The sequence below is a fragment of the Macrosteles quadrilineatus genome, unplaced genomic scaffold (assembly GCF_028750875.1).
Source record: "Macrosteles quadrilineatus isolate MER2022 unplaced genomic scaffold, UCM_ALF_1.0 Scaffold_5__1_contigs__length_97177068, whole genome shotgun sequence".
Classification (NCBI taxonomy): Eukaryota; Metazoa; Arthropoda; class Insecta; order Hemiptera; family Cicadellidae; genus Macrosteles; species Macrosteles quadrilineatus.
This window is the reverse complement of record NW_026542598.1, coordinates 18,622,671-18,643,787: the sequence shown is the minus strand read 5'-3', so window position 1 is coordinate 18,643,787 and position 21,117 is coordinate 18,622,671. Positions and strand designations below refer to the sequence as shown.

Below are 21,117 nucleotides of genomic sequence, written 5' to 3'. Positions count from 1 at the left end.
CAGTGTTAAACAAAATTGTTAATGGTAGTGGAATTTGGACGAGTCAAGTATAAAAGGAGTATCTATTCAGGTTTGTACCTTACTATTTAAGTATCTATTGGATTATGTTAGGCATTATTAAAATTTATAAGGGGATAAATGACAAAGCTCAAGGATTCCTTTAAAATGCAAGTTTATTAATAATGAACGAATGGGGTACAAATACAGGGTTGCCAACGTTTATTTAGCTCAGTAGAACAGAACAATGAGTTTACAAATACAATAATTCAATCACAGATATTCTGAGGGAGAGGAACTCGGTTGACACAAAATATCTTCAAATATTTATAAATAGGTATTCAATAACATATGCCAATTATTAAATATCCCCGCCGCAGCAAACCTGCCGACTAAGCGAATTTCCATTTGTCTGAATTGATTTTCAGTTAAATATATTTTAATAACAATACAGTAGGTTTAACGAGTACCTAGGTTTGCTGCTGCAAGGAAACTAATAAAGTGTGTTTTTGAGTAAAATATTGATAGCTTAGTAAAAAATAAATAAATTTGCCAAGTTTGATCAAAATATATCCATAAACAAGCAAACTACAACATTTGACAATATTCTCCATAAGAATAACATGGGAATTTTAAATTTACAATTTTTTTAATTTTCTTCGTTACTAATAATTGAACAAAAATACTTTTATATACTAAATTATTTGTTTTTTTAAGCTCTTTAAAAAGGTCTAAAGAGAAATCGGGAAATTTTGTGTTTTGAGGGTCAAAAGTGAAAAAAACCAATTTTTACCCCATAAAACCCTCCGTAAAGCCCCGTTCCCATGGTCCGATCGTGCTGGTTCGCGAACTCATTCAAGTTTATCCCGCTTTACACCTCTAAACCAAATTTCATCAAAATCTGACAAAAATTACTCAAGTTATCGCGTTCACGGACGTATATATATATATATATATATATATATATATATATATATATATATATATACATATATAAAAATTTGAACGAATGGCGCTAAAATGGGGTTAATTAATTTTTATTGCACTTAGGCTTGGATAGGTAGGTAAATAGTCCAACAATGAATTGAATAGGTGTTAAGTTAATCAAGGTTTTCAAATTATTTTTCTGAATTTATTCTTGATGATATAGAGATATATTTTTTTAAATTGTTATTTGGTTTGATCAGATTGAAAATAAAATATATCTTTGATAAGTTAAATTTCTTCAAGTAGGCTAGGCCTAATATTCACAAAATGGAGAGTTCTCACCAGGTTTGTTCTTCACAGTGGCAAGGCAAGTTAACTTAATTTTAAATCTTGATGTGACAAAATTAAAATAAAAAAGTATATAAAGGCTACTGCTCTTCTTGTTGCTAGTGTTAATTAATTACTTTTGTATCACTTTTACTTTTAAAATATTTAATTTAGGGATTATACCCTCACTGAATAAATTTAAGGTGTGTAAGCTGCCATGTCTAAGAGAAGGATTATTTGAATTTCACGCAAGAGGTTCATTGGTTCATTGTTGTAGCCAGCTGTCTTCTTGATAGGTACAGTAACATCACTTTCACTTATATTTAGGCTTTTGGAAAATTATTTATTGTTGAGGTTTTAGGATAAATTTATACTATATTAATAATCTGGGAAAAAGTGTTTTTGCAACTATGGACTACACATTACAAAGTTACACGCTTTTATTAACAATAACGTTTGTTGGATATATACATATATTTAAAAATTTGATGATGGTTTCTGAGGGTGATTAAAGGATAATATCATTTATATTTACGATACATTTTCTGAGGTTTTAGTTAAATAGGCAGAATGGCAAGTTTTGGTACAATCAAAGAAAGAAAATTATATAACTAAAATGAATGAATGTAATGAATAGGCTATAATTGACATGTAACATTGCACATGAATACAAATGGGCTAGTGCCTTTGATTTTGATTTGTGAATTTAGGTTATGTTTTAAGACATCAATTTAATTAAGTAGTTCCACTGAAGTTTGCGTTCAACTCATGTTAAAACACTAATTTCAAATTCGTCTGTTTGGGAAGTTTACAGTGTTGAAAGTACTCGAACCCCAAGTTTTATCAAAAAGTAAATTTTTCTAATGATAGTTAACGGAAGGTGGGAGCTACAATATATAGCCCTATTCATATAGAATACGCGCACGTGGTCGCGGACACCTGATGCAAACACCCTATAGAGTTAACATGTCAACAATCGCCTGATTGACAATGCTTTCATGCACTTTGTTGTTAATGTTGTATATCGTTGCATGCAAGCTGGGAGCTAAAACAGTAGTAGCCCCACTAGAGAGAAAAATTCATCAGTCCGTCAAATTGATAGAAAGACATAAAATCACATCCGTACAAATTAAATAATGAATTGTGGAGTGAACACAAGGGCAATTTTGTCCCTACAATCGCTGGATAGTAAATATTATTATTTTTTTAAGATTCACTCTGATAAGTAGACCAGTCAATATTACTTTTTTTGCATGTGACGATGCATTCCATACTGGTGCAACTAGTACGCTAAACAGTATGGAATGCATTGTCACATGCAAAAAAGGTTGACATTGCAGCCAATGACATGGCTCGGCTTGTAACTGGGTGTTTGAAACCAACCCCAGTACACAAACTCTATCCTATCATAGGGATCGCCTCTCCATCAATCCGACGTTATGGTTATATGTCGCTACCGACATAGAAAGGACTAAGCAAGAGACGGACCCTCTTCACCCATTACACGGCCACCAACCTGCAGAGCGACGGCTTCGATCCAGAAAGAGCTTTCTATCACGGACACGAGTTCTGGATGGTTCACTCCACTCTCAAGCAATCGGGTGGCAAGGTGGGAGGCCACGTTGACTAACCCTCCCATACCAGCCAGGGAGGAACTGGCTCTTGGTTGGAGACATACAATACACGGTGTGGAAGACCCGAAGACCCTAAATCGAATTAGGGTCGAGGTACCAAAATTCAAGATAAACATGCAGAAATGGGGTCTCTTACCGGACGAAGAAAACATCTTGTGTGCGTGTGGTGCTGTTCAGGATCCTGGCCATCTGCTGATCTGTCCATGCCTAGACCAGTCTTGCACATTCATTAGATGATCTTTTACAAGCGAATGACAAAGCCATATCATATCGGTAGCTAATTTTTAGAAAACTGAAGTCTGATTTCCGGACACGGAAAGTAAGTAAGTAATGTTAATTCATTTTCAAGAAGAAAAACGAAATCGAACATGTTATTAGTAATTGATTGATAGACATAGATTCCTGTTACGGTACCGGTTTATGTTTAACTTCCCCTTCAATACGGTATTAGAAATAAGCTTTTACACTACTGTACTTACTAGTGAGTTAACAGATTTCAATCTAATGGTGTAATTTATTGAAGTTTCGGTATCATAGGAATTTTGTTTAAGAGAATGGTTTTAACATTTTCCAATGTGTCTGTCTTGCTGAATTCCCTACTGGTCTGTCTACAGACCGAGGAGTTTGAAAGTGATGTCTGCTCTGAAAAAGCTTGCGTCAGCGTCATAAGCATAACCTATAAGCCATGCCATTGTCCATATAATGTGTTTTGTTTTGTGGATAAGTTAGCTGTTAATTCGAAACTTGTGCCTTATGAAATAAAGTGAAGGACAAGCGTTGTTGTACTTTAAGTCTGTCGTTATGGAATTTTAATAAATTTGCATGGAATAAGTTGTAAACATTTTAGAAAAGTGAGTGATCACATTGTCAACAAATCAGGAAGAACCATGCCTGTTCCTTGCAGCACAAAGTGTGGTAAAAATGCGATTTTAAAGGTTTGTTAATAAATGCATATCAATCTTATATATTTAATACAATCCAGTCTTGGTATAACCATAGATGAAGTAATATAAATATGGTGTTTATTTATTCTATGGTATAACTTTGGTAAATGTCTATAACTTTAACCTAGAAACCTTGTCAAAGGTGTTGGTTTTCTGGGTAGCTGAGTGGTTATAGTACTCGCCTTTAAACCTACAAATTTATAGACCTACAAGCTGCTCAGAAATGTTCAAACTTAACTTATGTTCTGTATAAACTGTATTCTTGAGCTTATTAACTTTTAGACTAGACCTAATTGGTGTGAACCTGGCAATAACTCCAGCCATAAGTAGTGCGCGCGGCCAAAAAAATTTATTGCTGGCCGTTTTGCGGCAAAATACGTCCGCGAGCAATATTACCGATGATGCCAACAGATAGAGGACACTTTAACGGACACGACAGTATCAACATCATGTACCTGGGGGATAAGTTTAGGGGGGTATAACCAGCAATAAGTAGTGCGCGCGCCCGATAAAATCTATTGCCGGCCGTATTGCGGAAAAATACGTCCGCGAGCAATATTACCGATGATGCCAACAGATAGAGGACACTTTAACGGACACGACAGTATCAATATCATGTACCTGGGGGATAAGTTAAAGGGGTTAAACCAGCAATAAGTTGCGCGCGCGCCCGAAAAAATCTATTGCTGGCCGTATTGCGGAGAAATACGTCCGCGAGCAATATTACCGATGATGCCAACAGATAGAGGACACTTTAACGGACACGACGTATCAACATCATGTACCTGGGGGATAAGTTTAGGGGGGTATAACCAGCAATAAGTAGTGCGCGCGCCCGATAAAATCTATTGCCGGCCGTATTGCGGAAAAATACGTCCGCGAGCAATATTACCGATGATGCCAACAGATAGAGGACACTTTAACGGACACGACAGTATCAACATCATGTACCTGGGGGATAAGTTTAGGGGGGTATAACCAGCAATAAGTAGTGCGCGCGCCGGAAAAAATCTATTGCAGGCCGTATTGCGGAAAAATACGTCCGCGAGCAATATTACCGATGATGCCTAAACTTATCCCCCAGGTACATGATGTTGATACTGTCGTGTCCGTTAAAGTGTCCTCTATCTGTTGGCATAATCGGTAATATTGCTCGCGGACGTATTTTTCCGCAATACGGCCGGAAATAGATTTTATCGGGCGCGCGCACTACTTATTGCTGGTTATACCCCCCTAAACTTATCCCCCAGGTACATGATATTGATACTGTCGTGTCCGTTAAAGTGTCCTCTATCTGTTGGCATCATCGGTAATATTGCTCGCGGACGTATTTTTCCGCAATACGGCCAGCAATAGATTTTATCCGGCGCGCGCACTACTTATTGCTGGTTATACCCCCCTAAACTTATCCCCCAGGTACATGATGTTGATACTGTCGTGTCCGTTAAAGTGTCCTCTATCTGTTGGCATCATCGGTAATATTGCTCGCGGACGTATTTTTCCGCAATACGGCCGGAAATAGATTTTATCGGGCGCGCGCACTACTTATTGCTGGTTATACCCCCCTAAACTTATCCCCCAGGTACATGATATTGATACTGTCGTGTCCGTTAAAGTGTCCTCTATCTGTTGGCATCATCGGTAATATTGCTCGCGGACGTATTTCTCCGCAATACGGCCAGCAATAGATTTTTTCGGGCGCGCGCACAACTTATTGCTGGTTTTACCCCCCTTAACTTATCCCCCAGGTACATGATATTGATACTGTCGTGTCCGTTAAAGTGTCCTCTATCTGTTGGCATCATCGGTAATATTGCTCGCGGACGTATTTTGCCGCAAAACGGCCAGCAATAAATTTTTTTGGCCGCGCGCACTACTTATGGCTGGAGTTATTGCCAGGTTCACACAAGTCTAGGCCTACAGCCTAAAATGTTCCAAAATACTTTTTACTAAATTGAATCCATTGAACGTTAAAGTAGGCCTATCGATTCAATCAATCAATCAGGTACTGGTACCAAACAATCGCCTAACAATCGATAGGCCCAAAATACGATGGAGTTGGCTGTTAAAGTTTTGGCAAGATGTAAACAAAACTTTGATATCCCTCCTTAAAACACTTTCAAGATGGGGGAAGAGAAGTAGATTGCCGGCAATATTGACTTTTATGTTATTTATAATAATTCCTTATAAAATAAGTCCAATTGATTGCTCAGTTGTAAATATCGCTAAGTTAACTTAGGTAGCCTAAGTTACTTCCGTATTAGACCTATACAGAGGCCACTTATTTTAGAAGGATTTTTTTACTGGAGACCAAAAATAACGGAACTTAATTGAAAAGAACATGCCTACTTTAATTAACTTACTGTCCAAACTTGACATCATTACAATTAGCGGCCTTTGAGTTCTGCCTCCCAGAAGGCAGCGATGTCGGCGAGGATTGAGTTGAATGCGTCGCCGTCGCTAGCTGCCACATGTACTCCGCCAAGTAGGTATACTTAGGCTCTGGTGGCTATGTTAGGTTGGGTTATTATAAACATGTTTGTAGGACTTTCCTCGTTTTGTTGTGAATCAAACAATACCAGATGATGAGTCATCACTCAGGACACTGACCCAGATACAGGCGCGGTGACAGGTGATGCACGTGCTCCGGTCAACATCCTGACCCTAACCTACTTGGAGGGGATTTGGTGGACGAAAGTATGACTCATCTGGTATCGTTTGATTCATAACAAAACGAGGAAAGTTCTACAAACAAATTTACGGTACGCTAACCCAACCTAACATAACCGCCGCAGCGCTCTGTATAAGGGTGGCCTCCGCATAATACGAAAGTTCCTATCGCTAAGATAAATTACTGTGGAAAAATCAGTCTTAAACCTAAACTAAAGTTCTTTAAAAATACTGTATGTAACTTAACTTACAGAGGCCCAAGACTGGTGATGCTATGTGCAAGGAGTGTTTCTTCTGGGCTTTTGAAACTGAAATACATCACACTATTGTGGAGGGAAAGCTTTTCCAAAAGGGTCAAACTGTTGCCATCGCAGCTTCTGGCGGCAAGGATTCCACTGTTTTGGCTTACGTGTTGAAAACATTAAACGAAAAACACCAATATGGTCTTAACTTGGTGTTGTTGTCTGTGGATGAAGGAATCACAGGTAAGCCTTAAGTTAAGTTTATTTAAGACTTACAGTCTGTTTTGTCTCAACTAGGCTACTTCATAGGCCTATGAGGAACCACAGAGAAGTACGATACAAAGGGTGCAAGCTTATGGGACAACCATAACCGTTCCCTTCAGCTCTGGTATGGTGGTGTGGAAATGTACTTAGGCCTACTTTTGAACAAGGAAACAACCACACTCGTCCGGTAAACACCTATTTTCAGGACTAGTAACGTAATATACTATTACAGATCAAGGGATAAAATTAACTGCTTTTAACATAACGCCCCTGCAAAAAAGTGATTAGGTGGGAACTTTTAACAACTTGTTGATTGGTCTTTTTATTAGCCTATTCCATTTTGAGTTTTCACTTCTACAACTCTTACAATATTGTCAAGTCCAGAAAATGTTTTCACTATTCAGTATTCACCCCATGGTGTAGCCTAGCCTACTTCATTGGTGGCATATTGTCTTCTTTGACTAAAAAAATCTCACTTTCTTTGATATTACTGTCTTGGAATTTCCATTTCTGCCTCTGTTGAAGAGTATGAAGGAAGATACTCCTTTTGCCATCTTGTCCAAAATGAGTTTTTCATTTGTTGAATGAGCCTCCATCTCTTGTTGTAGTTGATATGTCCAGAATCCAATTTTTCCAGGATAGACACTTCATTTTCGAGAGAGAGCCTTTGATTGAAGCTCTCTTGTTTTGGAGAAGCCTAATTTCTGCCATAATTGTTTGTTAAATTTTAAATAAAAATTAAAACTTAAAACTTTGATGAACTGTAATGAATGAACTGTAGTGAAATAAATCCAATGGCTCGAAGGACCCTGAACGTTTGTTTTGTGGTGAAAGAACTTCTTTAAATAATTATTTGATAAAAAAAATGCATATTAATATACATTTATTAAAATGAAAAACACTGATGTAAACAAAAATGTGTGTATTGAATTATTGAAACTGTTTATAAAATTAATAATGAATATAACATGTGTTAACTAATAACATCTGTTAAACAAAGTAGGCTACAAGAGAAAAAATGTATTTACAGACCAAGGGCTAAAATTAACTGCTTGCAACACAATTTCATAAAAGACTAGCTGTACCCGCGGGCTTTGCCCCGTTTAACTTCATATGTGAGCTCGTTCGCATGGCTCAATCACGTCCTGGTTGAAGTTCGTTCGCTACGCTCACTCACCTTTAGGTTGGAGCTCGTTCGCTGCGCTCACACGTCTTGTTGCAGTTCGTTCGCTACGCTCACTCACCTTTACGGTTGGAGCTCGTTCGCTGCGCTCAATTGCTTTCAGGTTAGCTCGTTCGCTACGCTCACTCACCTTTTGGTTTCAAATTAGCTGTTTTCAAATATTAAAAAAATAATAGTGCTGCACTCTGTTGGTAATCCTTGTAACTTTAATGCTATTGAACATAATAGAACACAACCAACTTGTTTAATTGAAACAGCTGTTATGATTCATTAATTCCATTTAAATATGAGTACTCATTAGGTTACCATGGGAAACTCCAGAGCCACTGGGGCGGAGCCCGAGAGTCCGATCAGAATAAAAACCACTTAGTTTTCCTATTTAATGCCTAAAGAATCAGTGTACCAAATTTCAGCCTCTTAGGTAAGTGGGAAGTGGGAGAATTAGTGATGAGTGAGTGAGTCAGTCAGTCAGTCAGTCAGTCAGTCAGTCAGTCAGTGAGGGCTTTGCCTTTTATATATATAGATTAGGTTTAACCATAGACTAACCAACACAAGTAGACTTCTCATCCCATTGTAAATTTTGAAGCACATTTTTCGTGTCTAGTTCATGTACGTGACACAAAGGCGCAAGTGTCGATGAAACTTTGTTTCCATTATTTTAGAGTTAATTTCTTGATTTGTGCTTTACTGTTTGGTTATATAACTAGGGGACAAGTTATTGTTTATGATTAGATCGTATTATTTGGTTAAACGAGGTTTTAAATGGCTGTAATAACGGGAAACAAATTGTAAACAAAACACGACCTCTACATAAACCGTACATGAACTAACAATAAAATTGTCTTCAGCTGTTCCATAAGGATGAGAAATCTACTAAGGGAGTATGTTTTATCTATGGTTTAACCATACAACCAGACAATGATAATTAAATATAGACCGTCAGCTGTGCTGCGGTTACCATAGGTTCTGGCGCACACTGTTGTGAGCACCATGAAGTACGGTGTACACGCTACGTAACTTCATGGTGCTCCCAGCGGTGTGCGCCAGAACCTATGGTAACCGCAGCACTGCTGTCAGTCTATATTTCAATTCTTTTTGTCTATGGTTCAACCATTGACTATTCAATAGTCAATGGTTCCTTCCACCAACTCGAGTTCCATCTTTTCCCTCCACCAAAAGATTTTTGAGACTTATTGTGTCAAGATGTTTGCGAGAATAGAAAAATCATGAAATTGTCCTTAAATTTGTATTAGTCATGGATGTGAAATGCACGCTGGACTTTTCAGCTTTTTAAAACTAAACTTCTAGATAACTGCAATATTTTTTAAATTGTAGAATTCTTCCATACCAAAAAGGTAAAATAAACTTTTTATTATTTAGGTTATAGAGATGACAGCTTGGACACAGTAAAACAAAATAGAGACGACTATGAGATGCCATTGAAGATTCTGTCTTATGAAGAGCTGTACGGTTGGACGATGGATAAAATAGTTGCTCAGGTGAGAAAATGTAGGCCTATGATAAAGAGTAGCATGTCTATTTTATATTTTGGCGTCTTAGCCTCCATTGTGGGGCTAACAGACAGTGTTTCCATACGCATGATTATTATCCTTTTGCCTATTTACTAATTAATTTTTGCGAATAACAAACAATGTTGTTTTGCAATGGAAACCAGACATCTCCCAAAAACAGCTGCGGTAAGCTAAAACAAATTTTTTTCTATGTTATTACTTATATAAAAGTAAACAACTTGTGATTTTTCTATGTAGGGAATTCATTGAACAATAGTAATGTCATTTTGGTGTCTGGATTAATATTGTAAATTGTATCAAGTTTACTAAAAAAATTTAAATTTTTTTTGTACCGTAATCTTTTTCATTTATTTTAATATTTAATTTTAGACTTTGATGACCTACCCAAGAAGAATACCTGTTTTACTTATAATATATGCTTATATCTATTTTCCTTAACCAAAGTCGTAGGCTACTTGTGTTGGTTGTGTTCACATTGTTTCCAGATTTCCTGATCCGTTGCTTTCTCACCAGTCTTCCCAATCTCAACTCTGACCTACCTGCCGACTTGATTACCAGCATAACCATTTCCTCACCATAAAATTTTAATGTTGGTTCTAAATTTTCCAGATTGGTCGTAAGAACAATTGCACGTTCTGTGGTGTGTTCAGACGCCAGGCACTAGACCGTGGGGCTGCTCTGTTAGGTGTGGACTCAGTAGCCACTGGTCACAACGCTGATGACCTGGCAGAGACTGTCCTCATGAACATTCTGAGAGGAGACATCGCTCGGCTCCAGAGGTGCACGGCCATTATAACTGTGAGTTCATCATTGACTTTGGTTAGGATTAGGGGTGTGCGGTGCATCGAAATTCCGAATTATTGGTGTGCTCTACCTCAGCTCAGAAATCTCAACTCGGGCCTCAGTAGCTACAGTAGACTCCCTCTTATCCGGACTCCTCGGGATCGAGGCCATTCCGGATAACGGGTTCTCCGGTTAAACCGACGTCCACAAAAACTGGTTAAAACGGCCAGTTAACTGTGATATTCGACTTAAATTTAGGAGAGCATTGTACTTAGACACGTGATCACTAGTCTCAAATCTTTCCCACGAGAACAGTCGGTTCAGTACTGCCCACTTCCTGCCGATCTAGTCCAGTTAAACCAATGTGCTGATACAAATTGTCCGGTTAAAGAGATGTCATTTCCGCCGAGTGTAGTCCGGTTAAACTGATGTCCGGTAAAAAGATGTCCGGATAAGAGGGAGTTTACTGTATGTTTTTCATCTGAAGAAGGTTCCTAACTCCTTAGATTCAAATTTATGACTCTATTGTTTTAATTTTGTTCCAAAAATTCATTTGTATGTGTATTGCTTTAGATAAAAACCCTTAATTGGAGGTATTTACCAGAATTCCCACTTAAAATTTGACTATTACCAAACATTTTAAACGATACAAGCCTACAAAAATTAGAAATGAATAAATTCACATAAATATATTTTCAATCGGTGAAGAACCAAGCCGACAATGACAAAGATCCTAAACCCTTGCATTAGCGCACGGCGGACAGGTAGAGCACACCCTTTGGGTTAGGCGAAATAGTACATCTTTTTGTTGCGAAGCACAGGTTCAGCAGCTAGTAATTAATTATTTTTTTATTTTTTTTTATTAACAATAATTAACTAACAAATAATTAAATTTTTATTGATCCTATTTACTCACGGGTTTTATTTAGTTGTCTGGTCACATGAGTGGATGTTTCGAGAAGTAAATATTAAAAAAAAATATGTGTATTGCCTACTGTACACTATGTACAGAGTTTTCACTTTTTAGTATTTCTTCAGGGTATGATACTTCCTAAAGTACGGCACTACCGCCACACAAGGAACCGCGCAGTCCTGGCCCTGATACCGCGCAGTCCTGGCACTGATACCGTGACTCCCGTCTGGCCGGTTCACGTCACGTATTGTGACGGCAAACATAGCATTGACGTGAATATACTCTTTTTTCCGTTGAAGGAATACATGATGGAAAATGACACTGTGTCAATCTATCTGTGTCTATCGGTGATGTATCACCGGGGGAAGGACGACCACCGCTTTTTTGACTGTAGGTCTGAGCTGCTATGTTTTCCTCTAAAAGTTATCGACTCTAAATGAAATTCTGCCTGCGTTGGTTTCTTGGCACTTAATGTTAAAAAAAAATTTAAAAATAAGTGGTATAAAAAAAATGTAAACCACTTTTAGGTGCGCCTGTGACGGTCAGGAAGTTATTGACCATATTTTTTTATTGTTATTATGGATAACATCCCAAAGCCCAGTATTTGACATCGACATTGGTAAGATGGGCAATCGTGTCGCAACTCCGCTAGTCAGCATTGTCTTGCAATTTATTTGGGGTTTTGTTGAGTGTCACAAAGTATTGGGTACATCGATTGCTACATCACGTTCGGTTGTTTGGATTGTGGCATGGAATGCATGGCCTGATTGTTTTGCTGACATGAGGTGTCATCATTCTGTGTGACGTGTGGGACCTCCGAACCTGGGGTGGTCAGTCAGGGTCGGGAGTCAGGGTTCGAAGAGTCCGTGAGCCGCGGTTACGCGCTATCTTTCCCTCCCCCACGGGTGTCCGTGGGGGTGGGCATGTCCGTTTTGTAAATCACTTTTGCTTAGGCTATATTTTCAATTGATAGTATTTACATTCATTGTTGTTTTTTTCATTGCAAATAATTTTGTTCATTTAACATAATAAATTGAGTTTTGAATTATTCTCGGCATTCGATCTTTGAGTTACTACCCTTCCCGTGCGTGGTTGTTACATTGGTGTCAGGTGTGGGGTAAGTCAGCTGTTCTCATATTACTCCACTACAATATGACATACGCATCAACTGTTGCCATTGTATGTTGGTAATGTGGAAGTTTAATTGAAGGCCTGAGGGCAGGCCTCCGTCTGAGTTGGGGAGAATGTGATGGTCAGGAAGTTATTGACCATATTTTTTTACCGCCTTATCATACACTGGAAATACTACAACGTCAAAAATTTGGAAAAGATTATCACTCTGCCTTAAGGGCAATTTGACAACTACCACTAAACTGTTACTGGTGGCGTACGACCTGACCCGAGCTGCACTGTAAAATTTATGTAAATTATCTATGCTTACCGAAGCAAACAATTTACTGGGGGCTGGAACAGTCCTTTCGATTGACGTCAAAATTTCAAGAAATTTGTGAGGAGAAAGTAAACTGCTACTTAATCTTCCCAAGGACAACACTTCTATAGCTTCGTGAAACCTGCTCATTCTCTGAATCGCACTCGTCACCGTGTCCTTTGTATCTGATAAAGCTGCGTTTAGTTTAAGGTAGCTAAAAAGAGTTTTCAATTTTGACAATGCCATCATCTCCCTCCGGTAATCCCTAGCAAGAGTCTGGTGTATCACTGTGTGATACGACTTAAGAGTTGACAAAATCTGATTTATTGCACGTGAGTTTACCGTAATTTCGTTTTGCATATTACTCATAAATGTTACTTGGGCTTGTTCATCATGATACATTTCATTAACCACATCCTTCATTGAAGTTAATTTACCATCGATTGTTTCCAAATCTGAACTGTCCATAGTACCAAATAAAAACTTTAATATATGCCCCCCTGCATCCATCCCCCCCTTTAACCCCCTTTTAATCCTTTCCCTGGGTAGCAAACTCAACAAATCATCCACTCTTCCCACATACTCAAAAATCATTTTGTGAAGGGTGGCATACTCATATCTAAAACTGTTTTCTAATTCCGGAGCAGGTGAATGAATGCTTAAATTTTTTTCCAAAAACCCCTTGAAGAACCCATCAAAATGTGTTTTTACTTCCTCCAACAAGATACTTAGGTTTTCATTTTCCGCTGAAACCTGGGACAGATTGTACTGGAGAGTCAAGGTCCAGTAGCTATCGTTTTGAATTATTCTCGGCATTCGATCTTTGAGTTACTACCCTTCCCGTGCGTGGTTGTTACACGCCTAACACATGTAACATTGCTTGGCATCATATCTGTGCTGTCTACAGAGCCCATGCTATAGATATATTCTTGGACACATTTTGGCTTCAATACCCTTTCTTTTGTAACGTAGTTCACTTTTCTGGAGTCAACTACTTTATCATCATGTTGTGATGTGATCATCATCACTTCTCTTTTATCTGCCTTACAACCTTGATTGTTCCAATATTGACAACCTCCTGTTTGCCAGCTTGTAACTCATTCTGCAATTCAGGCATACCAATTCGTTCCCATCTTACTGTACCACAAGTATTGCTTTAGTTTAAACGCAAATACATAAGCAAATCAGAACTACTATACCAATTACTATATTATCAACGTACAAACAATGATACAAAGTTATCATCTCAACGCAACAAAAACAACTATCAAACGCGCCCTTTGATACTGCAGAACACGTGGCGTAGACGTAGTTCCAGAAAGATACACTTGAGTGCAGCACCAAATGGTCTGTCAACTCTCAGGGTCAATGTCAATGCTGAATACGTCAAAACCGTCTAAACTCGGGCTTCGTGGTTAACGCCACAAGGGTGTTGCACGTGATATTCCGTGCGTCGCAATAGCGTCTACAGAATACTATCACGGAATAACACGTGTGTCGCGGTTAAGAGGTTATTTAGCTTTCTGTGTAGCTTTTTAAGTCAAGCCAAGGTTGATGAGTTGGTGCAGTATGTAGAAAGTAGTACACACCAAAGCTATTTTGCGGCTGCTACAAACCCACAATAATCCTGACATGTTTACAATATTTTATTCAACTGTTACAACTAATAGTCTAGATAGTTCCCTAGTACTAGTGTTAGTTGTTAGTTTTTCCCCACAAACACATCTTGGAGTCAAAAACTCACTTAATGAGTGCAATGGTTTCAACATCCTAAATTATCTTGATAGTCCTAGATAAATACTGGTCTTAAAAGCATAATTAATTATTCTAATGCAATTTCTAACCAAATTTAACTATTTGTAATTAATGCCTTGCTTAAGAGAAATTCAACATTTAAATGAGAGAAATAATCAATTTTAGTGTTTGAAGATTTATATTTGATAATAAATTCAAATCAGCTATGTAAGCTGATTAGAGTACATATTATTTAAATAAGCTAGTAAGTTATTTAAATAAGTTAGTAACTTATTATTGTAATTAGTTACTAACTTATTAAAATAATATCACTCTTTTAGTTCATCTGTTTTAGGCTACTAGGAATGAAAATATGTGTTAAACAGTTTCTTTATTTTAAACTTATGATTCTATATTTTTTTTTACAAAATTTTTTGTGCAATGGCACCTACCAATCCTAAGCTTTTGCTGTAGATACTACAAAGTACATATGCAGCAATCTTTCCTTGCTGTAAATAGTTGTCACACATTTTGCTCACATTAGTTTTCATTTGTGCAAGGTCTTTATTCAGTTGGTCAGTTATACTATCTAACTTCTGGCGCATGTCTTTGGTTTGCTGATTTCCATTTTGAAGTTGATCTTGATCATACCCCATCTCCATTGTTTGATCGTAGACTTGTACTGGAATCTGTTCATTTGTCTCTTGTTGGACTAGTATATCATTTTGGTTATATCCTGTGGACATAGTTTGATCGGAGCTTTTCACAGGTATACCATGATCCAAAGGGTGAATGCGGTTAGATTCGTAACCTCTATTCATCATTCGATTGTTGCCATGTACGGGTGTCTGATGACTTGGAGCATAATTTTGGGTATGACTGTATCCTGCATCCATCATTTGATCATCGTTATGTAAAGTATACGGAGTATTATGGTCTCTACTGTATCCTACTCTGATGTACAGCACAAGAAACAAAATACTAGAAAAAAATAAATGTTGAACCATTGCACTATTGAATGATTTTTGCATTGCTGCAGTTGTAACACCGAAATTTGCCAGTTTTCAGCAACGTATTCGAAACAATAACTCATAAAACGACAGTTATTAATCTAAGATCCATACTCCCATTGTATCATAAGTAATTACTTGTGGCTGCATTGATTATTGTTTACTTTTATTGCTAGTCATCTTCATAAGAATTTATGCTTGGCTAAAGCAAATAATTAACACATACCAGAATAGTATAAGGGTGAAAAAACGTTTTCGGGACAATTACTGTCCTTGTTCGATGAATGAATAATTGAATGAATTGAATTGAATCTGCTTTCAACTACTTTTTTTGGTTTTAATTGAAAACAATGCATAATACACTGTTCGTTGCAACTGGGTATCTTTTTTCGAGCAAAATAACTTTTTCCATATGTATAATAAATATAACTTCCGGAATTGTAGCGCCGGTCGCACATCCCCAGTACGGTCTTGATCCACTTAAAGATCTGTTTGTCCTAATTTGATGTTAAACAATAAACTTAAGTTGCTTATTATTTATTGAAACAATGTATCCTAACGTATAAACATGAGAGTTACACCATGGATAATCTGTAATATTATATATAATATAACGCTATAAAACTTGGTCTCCACACTGTTTAATAGCGCCATTTGCAAGGTTCGTAATTTAAGTTTCTAGCCATTTTATGGCAGGTCGATCGCCAGTTCCTTGTCGATTATGAGTGGGATGTCAGTGAGGTCCATATTATGTGAGCCTTCTTCCTTCAAAGTCTTCTTTCTACGTCAAAAACAAATTCTATAAACGGAAAAAAATAACAATAAGTAAAAAAATAAGTCATAAATTATTTTTGGAACTGTCCCAAATAAGTTTTTCCACCCATTCAGTTTTTTAAATCCGTGTTTAAATCTGTGTAAATCTGTGTTTTGTTAAAAAGAAGTTATTTGAAACTAAGTTTATTTCATTAAGTTTAGAATATGAATATTAGAATAGTGTGCTCATACAATAGAATAACAGTAGCCTTTGGCTTTGGTTTAACTTATATACACTACATAGGCTATGCTATTGTCTAAACATTATTACGCAGTAGTCTACTCATACATTAGAGTTAGAGTAGAAGTAGCCCAGGGCTTCAGTTTACATACCCTACATGACATTATGAAGTACTTTAACACTTGGGTTTAGATGGACTGTGAAAACTCTGGCGTGTCCTCTCTTTAATGTTTAATCAATTAATCATCCTAGTTCTGACATCACAGAGAAGTTACTTTTAGGTGAGTTATTTCTCTTTGTTCAAGTAAATGAAATGTTTACTCCTGCAGTATCCAAATTCCATGGTACATCTGGTTCACGTAAATGAGATGTCTACTTGCAGTATCCAAGTCAATAGTTTAGTGAATGGTTTCATATTTTCAAGTTCATAATTTTTCCTTGCCTGAATGTAATGATGAACCATTTCAGGCAAGTGAAGGAGCTATCCCTAGGGTGAAACCATTGAAGTACACTTATGAAAAGGAAATAGTAATGTACGCCTACTTCAAGAAGCTAGTGTACTTCTCAACAGAGTGTGTGTTTGCGCCTAACGCCTATAGGGGACATGCCAGAGCGTTCCTAAAGGATTTAGAAATGATTCGGCCTTCCGCTATAATGGACATTATACATTCTGGTAAGTTTAGGAACTAAGTAAAAAATATTCTTACGAAATATGTTGGCTAGTTAAGCACACTATTAAAGTAGGCTACTAGTAAATTATTTACTTGAGTTACAGTGCACAGGACATACAGAATATGTTATAGGAAAGCATACACTTGGTAGTAGAAGGCCTATTATAAATGTTATATTAGGTCTATTTAATTGAATTGAACTTGTTAATATAATCTTGTTTAAAACATTAGACAACAAACCTTGATTGTTGCTACAGTACAACCCCCCCCCCCCTGGACCTTGGCATCACCGACTCATTGGGATATACAACCTAGTGTCCGACCGTCTACTTGCAGGGTGACTACAAAACTCCAAAAAAATTCACACATTTTAACCAGCTCTCAGAGTTTTACAAACCAGATTTGTGTAAACTGACACATCAACTGAGAGTCTCGTCCTCCAACACATTTCAAATGGCACTGTCATTCATGACTATAATTTCATTGTCCATCTAACATTGCAAAATTACCATGGTATTAACTTATCATTGTATAAAAAAAAAAAAAAAACATAGGCTACAAAAATATATAAACAGTTGATTTGGTTGACCACATTTGTCTAACAAATAGTAATTAATTGCCAGACTTCTTCTGTCGCCTTTGGTGCGATTTGTAGCAAGCTTTTTGATACTAATAATATGATACTATAGAAGTGATTTTCTGATCCTCTCATTCCTCGTCCGTCTCGTTACCAAACGATCGGCACTCAAAACAATGTGAGTGTCTTGGAGAGAGATTGCACAATACTCAAATGGTTAATCCACACAGGCCACTTCAAACCTCAAACTTTCAAACTTAGTATGGTAGGTAATTGATTGATATAGTAAAGCAGTTAACTTTGATAATGGAGGTGGTTGATAACTCTGAAAATTTAGTTTCCATATAGTACTGGAAAATATTGTTTGTAACATTTTGCTCAATCCCACTTTTTGAAGTTAAAAGATGACTCAAGGTCAGGTTATCAAAACCAGTGGAAGGGCGATGACCCCCAGTGAGTCTAACAATGTTCCAGGTAAGAACGATTTTCTCCTTGCCAAGAGTTTTGGTTTCCTCAGGTTCTTGTCAACCAAAGTCTAGTTACCGCAGATTCCTGTTAATCCAAGTTCTTGATATATTGGCTGTAAGGGTCTACTGTTTTCAATGTCACAGGTAAAAGATCTTTTTCATTCCTTCCCTACCGTTCCTGTTAACCTAGTTTCTAATTAAATAAGCTGTGGTTTTCAATGTGGCTCTGTGTACCTTACACAAAATACATTTACAACATATCCGTATGTTGCAGGAGAGAAGTTGGCTGTGAGAGAGGGAGTAAAACTGCCAGACAGAGGTACATGTACGAGGTGTGGGTTTGTCTCCAGTCAGCCTGTGTGTAAGGCTTGTACGCTGCTGGAGGGCCTCAACAAGGGGATGCCCAAGCTCGGGATTGGCAAGAGCAGCCTCGCCAAGCGGATGATTAATGCCAAGACTGTTACTACTGACTTTTAGAAAACACTTGTGATGGTCAACGCCTAGAATTTCACGTATCAAATCCAAATACTAAGAAATCAATCTACTGTGGAAATCGGTGAGCACAATCATTCACTTTGTTTTGAATCAACTGTAAAACTTAAAATCTTCTCACAGAGATCATCTCCCACAATCTCAACAACATGTTTGAGTACCTATTTCTTACGATCACGGCAACATAATGATAGTCTCCGTCTCCAGTGAGTGTAATATAATTGTGAGAATCTCATTCTAAATCCCCCAGTAATTTTTTTTAAATCATGATATGCAAACAATTTCCCTGAATGATGCCAAAGTTTTGTATTTGGGAAATTCCTTATCAGCTACAATTATTATCTTTTTACTATCCTAAGGAACACACAGGCATAAGTGGATATGAGAAGAGAATAAACATTCAAATGGCTGGATTTTGGCTTTTGAATCTATAGTACAGTGGAGTCCCGCACTCGATAACCCGGCAGTCTGGATAACTCGGCCATCACCTGGCTCAGAAAGTTAGTGATTTTTTTTGAGTACGAGTTAAACATGGACTCAAGCCAGCTCAAGTCAAATCATTCTTAGCTCGTACAAATGATTTGTTGTACTATATCTGATGACTTAATGCTAACTTGTAATATAAATATAAATAAAAGAGGTTGTTAATAAGCTTAAAAATTTTATTGTTATTATTTTTAAAACTAGTTTCCGATAACCCGGCATTTCACAAACTCGGCACCCTTTCAGTCCACATTATGCCGAGTTTGCGGGACTCTACTGTACCTATATTTTTAATTACTACTGAAGATGGCATTTATTGCACGCTCAAGTTTTATGTGTCAGACGAAGCCACGCATATGAGAGTCATTTCCACATACAAGGCAAAACAGAGGACAGTAATGATTGGAGCAAAATATACTCAGATACAGAATAACAGACCAAAAAAAAAAAAATGACAACAAATCCAGAGAATCAATAAAGAAACTGATAGGAAAGGAATAACTATTTCTAAATTGTACTGCAGCAAGAACACATTCTTTATTTTGTATACTGTGTGATCCTGTTCCTAAGTAAATACCACTTGTAGATATAGTGTTTTAACCCAGATTTTATTTCAGACCTGTGACTATATTGTAAAAATAATGTTTTGCAGGAAGATTGAATTGGAAATCAGTTATTTAAGCCTATCCAATATAGTTATTCCAACATTTTTGTTGTACATCCCAAGTGTAAGTAAGAAATTGTCCACATTACTATTATTATTTAAATTTTTATATCATATCCGGCCACCCGTTGGTAAAAAAAAAGTGGTAGAAACTACCACAATTATGTCTATGATACTATACAAATTGGTTTGTTTTTCTGTAAATATGTATAAAGTGTATAATTGTAAATTTTTACCTTAAGATCAATAAATAATCTTGTATAAATGTAATTTTGTTTGATTTAAAACACGAAACAAAAAAAAAGTTACATGCTATACGTAAATGTCTCCTTTTTTCTTGCTAATATTGAGTTGAATTATTTCTATTAATGTACAGGGTGCGGCAAAAAAACCGATCTATTTTCTCCATCTGTTTTCGTTTGAGGGTGGGGGCTAGTTGGAAAGCCTATACAATGCCATTTTTTGTAGTCATAGAACAGTGGTCGCCTGAGCTACGTTCGGTTGTTTTTGAGCTGTTTTTTAAAGTAATGAATCAGTCATTGCAACTCAGTGGCGGTTCCGTGCTTTTATTCTATTAGGTCGACATAGAGAGGTTCCGTAGTGATTTTCTGTATGGATAATCAACAAAATTTTTACAGATTATTATTCTAATTAATCTGTTGGGGTAAAAATTAACCTCAAAATTTGTGTAACTGAGCGGTCAGACATGTTCGGGCAGCCGCTTGTTGTCCGGCGGGCCTACGAGGACTGTCTTCCACAGCAGCACGAACTCTATTCAATGTTAGTTGTCTGGCGTCTGATCTGACTTTGGACGGCCTGTCAGCTTCATTTTCAACGCAGAAGCCGTTTTTCTAAAGTTAGTAACCAATGAGTTGCATGAATGAATTCAATACTTTTTAAAAAGGGCTCCATAACAACAGCACGTAGCTCAGGCGACCATTGCTCTATGACTACAAAAAATGGCATTGTGTAGGCTTTCCAACGAGCCTACTCCCACCACTCTCAGACGACCTGTCGCTGAACAGTGCCCTGCAGGAAATAGATTGGTTGTTTTGCCGCACCCTGTATAAACTGTCTGTGTTTATATTTAGACTATATTTTTAAATAAGTGTACTACTATTCCACACTATTCTTATCAATACTCTAAGTTAAATTACTGTCCATCCGTCCATCCTGTAAA

At 37.2% G+C, this 21,117-nt stretch overlaps 1 protein-coding gene across 1 annotated transcript; it reads left to right on the top strand.

Annotated features, from left to right (window-relative positions):
• The first annotated feature begins 3,578 nt into the window (after nt 1-3,578).
• Nucleotides 3,579-20,207, top strand: LOC128994678 (cytoplasmic tRNA 2-thiolation protein 1-like). Its single transcript, XM_054419394.1, has 6 exons — nt 3,579-3,820; nt 6,753-6,984; nt 9,569-9,687; nt 10,330-10,518; nt 17,052-17,256; nt 18,573-20,207. Exons 1-6 carry the CDS (start codon nt 3,773-3,775, stop codon nt 18,773-18,775), a joined length of 996 nt encoding a protein of 331 aa, XP_054275369.1. The 5' UTR covers nt 3,579-3,772; the 3' UTR covers nt 18,776-20,207.
• Nucleotides 20,208-21,117: the final 910 nt, after the last annotated feature.